This window comes from Carassius carassius, chromosome 3 (genome assembly GCF_963082965.1).
Source record: "Carassius carassius chromosome 3, fCarCar2.1, whole genome shotgun sequence".
NCBI lineage: Eukaryota > Metazoa > Chordata > Actinopteri > Cypriniformes > Cyprinidae > Carassius > Carassius carassius.
In genome coordinates, this window is record NC_081757.1 from 39,810,108 (window position 1) to 39,817,587 (window position 7,480).

The window sequence follows — 7,480 nt, forward strand, 5'->3', positions numbered from 1 at the left end:
TTATGACATCTTTAACTGCAGAACAGATATACATGTTTTAATCAAGGGTTTATATGTGTTTACCATCAGTGGTGGTGTCCTAACACCTTTCATAATCAGGATATTGGATATTTAGACATGTGCATTGTCTTTTATTTTATTATTTTTCAAAGCTACTTAAAAGTTTGCCTTAACCTTTTGTACCTTTTTGGCTAGATTATTAGATTTTGGACGCGGTAGACAATTTAAAAAGACACTTAAACGCAGCCTCTAAATAGACACTTAAACGTAATTTATGATAAAAACATCAATCCAATCACAAAATAATATACACCCAAACAAAAGGGTATTTAGGACTTTTGGGTTGTGTAACGTGAGACCAGTGTGCGTGTAACATTCGTGTGACGTTTGGAGGTCTCGTGATGATCTGCTCTTGATTCTTATTGGCTGTTCCTGGAAACGTGTTCGGAGCCGAGCGCCGATTGGCTGGTTCGGTTCGATTGAGCCGGATTGGGTCGTTTCTCGTGACTGGTGGTGAAATGGTGTGCCGGCTGGACGAGAACTAACCTGGGCAGGTTAACGTCAGGTGTATTTAAAACAGCTTCAAGCTCAAATATTACAGGTAAAACCCAAGCGCTGCTTTCCACTGAAACCCAGCGGAGTAGCGACAGAATCCACGTGAATATGGGGGAAGAAACCGAGAGCTCGGTGAAGAGAGAGAACCAGGACGTCAAGGATGAAGATACAGTGAAATATTACACTCGCGAGGAGGTGCAGAACCATAACATGAGCAATGACACATGGCTCATCATCCACGATAAAGTTTACGATATCACACGTTTCATGGAGGAGGTAAGAGGGTTTGAGTTTCATCGTGTCCTCCTCCACATCACACCTGACACATCTGATTAGCCACACAGCACTAACTTCGTTAACTCTCTACTACGGAAATATTTCGTATCAAAACATGGGACACAGGATCGTTAGCTGCTCTGCTAGCCTGGTCTATTACAATCAACGTTTGCAGTTGCGTTTCCTCCAGGTGGCGAAAGTTTTATTGCCCTTCAAATCCTGACTCATGTTATCAGGTTTATGCAACCTAACTTTACAGTTATTTGTTTTTTTTTGAATGACGTAACTAAGGGGTTGTTGCAGCACGCGTGTGTAATTTTATTTATATTGCTACATATACAGATTATTTATTTGGCATATTATCTGTATATGCATTTATTATACAAACTAAAAGGGCTTGTGCAATATATTAAACGTATGATAAATATATAAATCATATCAAGTAATTATAATGAAATAATCATCTCTAAAAGCTAGATGATTTTATCCTTAATATGTTTTACTATGAGGCGCCCTTTAATTTGGAGCAAGTGTCACTGGGGGAGTTTAGTTTTTAGGAGTTTTTCCTCCTGCGTTTTAAAAAAAAATCCCGTCCACATGAAAACGCAAAAACATGCTATCAAACGCTGCCAAGAGCATGCCACACCAGCAGGCGGCGATATAACCCAAATCGTAAAGTCACCTTGGCCAATCAGAAGCAGTCAGCAGCATAGACATATGTCTATGGTCAGCAGCGCACAATCTGACGTCAAACACAGCGGATAACGGCGCACACTCTGACGTCGCAAGGCAAAAACCCCGGTTATACTGTCCACACGACAAGACTGCAACCGTCGTTTCTGAAAATGCTCACCCTGGCCGTAGTTTTAAAAAATGTTCGGTTTCGGTGCCCTAAAACTGCGTTTTCATGTGGACGAAAGGCCGAACCGCGTAAAAAAAGTCACGGTTATAAAAATACCCGTGTCCGTGTGGACAGGGCTTTAGTCAGAGATGTGTTAGTCTGCTCGAAGCTGATTGGTCAGATTTTAGCCGTGGAGCGTAAGCTGCTTTGGTAATGAACACCGCTTAGTCCAACCACTTTCATGGTTACTAAAGCCTTGAATGTTTGATGCAAACTACACGTAACTGGTTAGCTAGCTAAACCGGTTACATGGTGTAGGCCCCTGGTGAAAAACTACATTACCCATGATTCTGCAAACAAATCTCCACCAATCAAAGAACGGTAAGCAAACTGCGCCTGAAGAAACATCCGCTTCTGTGAAGCACTGTGAATGACACGGGATAAATATAGATAAATATATGCTATTTTTTCTATATATACACCACTACATTTCTGCATCACTTTTAATTTATTTATCATTAACAGTACTTAATGAGATTAGTATCCTCCACCATTAAGCTAAGGGCCATATTTCAATTTTTTTTTTCTTTTAGTCAAAAGTTGTAATGTTCCAGTTGACGACTTATCTATTTGGTTCAAGGCTTGTAAGTTTTCAATGATTAAAATATTATTAAAATGCCTTTGGGAACCAAAGTGCGTGGGCACTAATACGCTATAAGAACCGGTTCTTGGATCCAAACCCTTGCATTAACATGTTTTGTACAGAAGGCTTACACAGAAATCTTGAGGTTAGTTGCCGGCGTGTCAAGTTTTCTCACCATTGTGTAACATAAGTGAGATTAGAGTTTAAATGTTGTGCAACATATGTGACCCTGGACCACAAAACCAGTCTTAAGTGTCAGTTTTTCGAAATTGAGATTTATACTGTAGATCATCTGAAAGCTGAATAGATGAGCTTTCCTTTGATGATATTGTTGGCATCGGACAATATTTGGCCGAGATGCAACTATTTGAAAATCTGGAATCTGAGGGTGCAAAAAAATAAAAATAAAATTAAAGTTGTTCAAATTAAGTTCTTAGCAATGCATATTACTAATAAATATTTAAGGTTTGATATTTATGGTAGGAAATTTTTATAAAATATCTTCATGGAACATGAATCTTTAATTAATATCCTAATGATTTTTGGCATAAAAGAAAAATCGATAATTTTGACCCATACAGGGTTTTTTTGACTATTGCTACAAATATACCCCAGCGACTTAAGACTGGTTTTGTGCTCCAGGGTTACCTAAGTCATCAGATGTATCATTGATTGGTGTGACTCCGAAGGATATAAACCTCATCTTCTCGTCTCTGACAGCATCCAGGAGGTGAAGAGGTTCTGCTGGAGCAAGCAGGTGCAGATGCTACAGAGAGCTTCGAGGATGTGGGTCATTCCACAGATGCCAGAGAGATGCTCCAGCAGTATTACGTCGGCGAACTTCATATGGTAGTGTTGGCTGTTTTCTTATAAGTTTATTAGTTTAACGATTAGCCAAGAAAGTCTTAAGAAAATGTTCAAACTTGTACACAGCGTTTTTGTGATCTAGTCATCTAATCCAAAAAAACAACAACATTGCTACGTGTACTGCATTAAGCTAAAGGGGTGGTCACACTGCATTTTTTTGTTCCATTGACTTCCATTCATACGCATGCGTTGGACCGGAAACGCAAGCTCATGCGAAAAATTTCGCATTTCGTTGTGTTCCAAAGTTCAAGTTTGGTGAACTGACCTGCAAATTTGCATCACGTGAAGACGTGGGACCAGTAGAAGATCGATACGTCACTGCATGACCTCTCTGTACAGAAATTCAAAAAAGAAAGGAAGCGCTAATTTTAGCCGTAGCGCAGCGTCCTATTTTATATAATATATATTTAAAAGATTATAATAATAAAAAAAGAAACTGCATGGTTTGCAAACATGGAAACAGGAACAGATGGTACCTTTGAATGAGGACACGTTTTATAATTTTTTATTTCTTAGTGTGTAGTGTATGTATGTGTGTGTAATATATATATATATATATATATATATATATATATATATATATATATATATACATACATAGGGCTGCTCCGATCACGATAGATCGGCCGATAGTTATGCGCATCTCGTCAGTAAAGCCGGTTCTGTAATCAGCGGTAAATTCCCTCAGGTGCGTGATCTCACATAGAGCAGCTGTTACTACATATACATATATATATATATATATATATATATATATATATAAGATAGAGAGACAGACAGAGAGTATAATATAATAAGACGCTTTTAACGCCGTCGCAAAAGACACTGTACAAGCACATATTGATCCATGCTTTGATAACTGAGGGAAACCATTATATACTAATCCCGCCCATATTCGCAGCGGCATCCGAAAAAATTTTGCACGTTCAAAGTCTAGTGTGACCGCCCCTTAACTGGGACTTGTCCTAGCACTTGTGTATCACTGCTGTTTTGTTGATTCTGATTGTTTCCATTGTCCTCATTTGTAAGTCACTTTGAATAAAAGTGTCTGACTGATGTAAGTGTAATCATCTAGTCTAGCACTGCAACTAACAATTGTTTTTATAATGGATTGTCTTTGATTAATCTGATTTAAAAAGCCAAATTCTGTTCTAATTCTAACAGTGTGCAAATTGAAGTTTGTGATATTTAACATTGGAAATACTTGTGTGAATTTTTAATATTAGATTAGGATACAAGCTTATCAAAAGTTATTTGCTGAGGAAAACATGCCTTAAACATATTAAAAGCTTATGAGTATGTCGAAGCTTAATATGAAGCTTTCTCCTGTTTAGGATTACTTGGATCACTTGTTTTACAGTAGTTCAGTGTGCTTGTTTTTAGATATGTATTGTTAATAAACTGTGGATGTACAATATTATTGATTATTCGACTCTTATCTAGTGTCTCTTTAAGTATGTAAAAAAAATGGTGAAATTTAATAATACCTATTTTTCTGTTTCAGGATGATCGAAATAAAGTGTCAAAAAAGGTAAAATGAAACACAAAGTTCTCCTGACCTTTGTGACTGATGCATGAACATGTTGCTTGTCATGTAAAAGTTGTTGTGGTTTAACATTTTCTCGCTTCTTCACATTTCTGTTGTAGGAAGTTTACATCACAACTTCCAAAGACTCCAGGTAGGACTTCAGACTATGTTCTGCATAAACAATGCTGCTCATGTTTGTTTGTTTTTTTTTTTAAACAAGTGTTTGTGTTTTGCTCAGGTCATGGAGCTCCTGGTTAATTCCTAGCTTGGCTGCTGTGCTCGTGGGCTTCATGTACCGTTACTACATGTTGGAGCACAGATCCTCCTGAACTCCTGCAAACTTTGTCACTGATCTATATTTCTCTTGTCTGGAGGCCTTGACTTGTTTGAGTGAGTGAGTCCGCAAGATCACTCTCTAAACTCGTGCCCATCTTCTCATCTTTAGTTTCCACTCAACTGGCTATTTGGAGAAGCTCCAAAGCCCATAGGCTTTTCTTTTTTGCCCAAATTCGCAGTTCTGTCTAACCTGCAGGACTTAACCTGCAGCATTATCTTGGATACGCTTTCTGTTATCAGATTGTCTTGTTTTTCTTTTCTTTTTTTTTTTATGTACTTGGAAATGACTTCAACTCCTTTAAATGAATCTAGAGTGTAGTTGGAAAGATCAGGTCCTTCAGGGATGTTCCAGCTTTTGATAATGGATTTTAATTCACTGATCATTTTGACAAATCACATGTCCACAGCCTTCACATAGCTGCTTATTTATGTTTGTCAGTGAATTGCTTTGGGGTTATTACCTAAGGATTTTGACCAAATGATTCAAGAAAGATACATCTCCAAAAGAAGAGAATAGCAAGAGTCGACTCATGCTATTAAAAAGAAATTGCTATTTTAAATATAACATGTTTATAGGGATAGTTTTCTGCCATTGTCAAATTTTGTCAAACTTGAATGACTTTCTTCTGTGAAAAACACAGTTACTTTTAAGAATGTTGGTCACCAGGAGCAAGTTTTGGTCAACATTCACTTCCACTGTATGAGAAAAAAAAAAAAAAAAAAAAAAGGAAATAAATTGTTCCACAGAAGAAAGTCATTTGAACAGACATGAGGGTGAGTAAATGATGGCAGAATTTTCATTTTCGGGTGAACAATCCCTTTAGGGAGAACTCAGAAATATTATAATTGTTTCAAATGTTGTCATCTCTTTTGCATGAATGTCATTCAATGTCAGACAGCGTGCAATTGCTGAAATTTGTCACAGAGTTACAGTCATACAGTGCTTTAATATTATAGGTACGCTTTTTCTTACAATGAAGATTTCTATAGTGTGGTACCGTTATTCAGCCTTTTTGTAATAATGCATTTGAGAGATGGTTAAATACTTTTTTTTTCTGAAAACGTTGGTGAGAACATTAGTTTTGGGAAGTGTTTGATACTTGAACAGCTTGTAGATCACCTGTTCATATATTCATTATGCATATGCTTCTGTTTCTCTAATGAACTGTTCTTAGCATTTAGCAAGATAAGCACTTGCATGTGGTTTATGCCAGCTCTACTTGCTGTAGCTTAAAGGGCAGGTTGTGAAAAATCATCAAATGCAAGTGTTGCCTTTTGAATTCAAAAGTTTAAGGAAAACCAAAATGTTTGTTTGCTTCTTTTATGTACTTGTTAAGTCTTGCATTTATTTTCCAAACAATATTGCATTTAAATCGGGTCGTTTTTAATTAAACACACTGAGTGAGTCAATATTATGCAGTTATATAGTCATATGTTTTTTTAATAAACCGTGTGTAACATTATTATTGGAAGATATTGGAAGTTATATGTGATATTTATATTTTAATTATAGAGGGAAAAAAAGCTCAGTCCTGAACTGAGAACAAGTTATTGTTAATCTCTAGATCCCGTCTGCTCTTTTAGCTCAACAACAGGAAAAATCATGGTTCATGATGACCTTGTATTTATAAATGTATTTATATAAATAAATATAAATGTATTTATATGTCGGATTAAGATTATCTGTGGTATGTCATCAAGAATACGACTGGCTGAATCGGTGTTTGTTAAAGGTTTCAATAAATGTTTAAAAATGGAAATATTTTTGATAAGTATGTAATCATTCTTTATAATATATATATATATATATATATATATGTATTACTAAATTAGGGTAATCCATTTTAATTTAAAACTATTAGTACTAAAGTATTTATGGATGTTTTAAACTACAGACAATATTTGACTGTGCATGTCTTACTGTTTATTTCTGTACAGCTACGAACGAAATTATTCAGTTTTACCTTAAAATAATTTTATTGCTGTAAGGGATTTACACATTTGAACAGCATGAGTTATGGCACAATATGATTAAAATAATTTAGGGTTGTCTTCACTCAAGATTGTTGCAAGGAGCCTTGCGAAAAATAATTAAATACATGCGATTCACTCGATTCACTTTTATTTATCGGTAAATATGTCAGTTAAGAAATTAAAGTAAATGAATAAAATTAAAATAAATAATGAAATATATTGGAACCTATCCATGTGAAGAACTTCAATGTTTTTAAGTTGTTCAGTCTGACTAATTAAAGTGAGTCGGTTCTTTCGGACGGGTTGATTAATTGAAATCGGTTAAAAAAGATAATTCAACAATTCGCTGGTCATCACGCAAAATGGCGTCTATGAGCAGAAAAAGCCAACAAACTAATAAGTAAAGGTTTAGTTGGACGAATTAAAAAAATTTAAGTCACTGATATGAATCAAAACCTCC

General features: G+C 35.8%; 1 protein-coding gene across 1 annotated transcript; it reads left to right on the top strand.

Moving 5' to 3' along the window:
• Positions 1-479: 479 nt before the first annotated feature.
• LOC132115294 (cytochrome b5-like) lies at positions 480-5,680 on the top strand. Its single transcript, XM_059523679.1, has 5 exons — positions 480-831; positions 3,036-3,164; positions 4,687-4,713; positions 4,830-4,861; positions 4,949-5,680. Exons 1-5 carry the CDS (start codon positions 664-666, stop codon positions 5,037-5,039), a joined length of 447 nt encoding a protein of 148 aa, XP_059379662.1. The 5' UTR covers positions 480-663; the 3' UTR covers positions 5,040-5,680.
• Positions 5,681-7,480: the final 1,800 nt, after the last annotated feature.

Excerpts from the sequence above, each read along its gene's own strand:
- LOC132115294 (XM_059523679.1), top strand. The coding sequence starts at position 664 with ATGGGGGAAGAAACCGAGAGCTCGGTGAAGAGAGAGAACCAGGACGTC. Across the intron at positions 4,714-4,829 it reads GAAATAAAGTGTCAAAAAAG|GAAGTTTACATCACAACTTC; the intron begins GTAAAATGAAAC and ends TTTCTGTTGTAG. Across the intron at positions 4,862-4,948 it reads ACAACTTCCAAAGACTCCAG|GTCATGGAGCTCCTGGTTAA; the intron begins GTAGGACTTCAG and ends TGTTTTGCTCAG.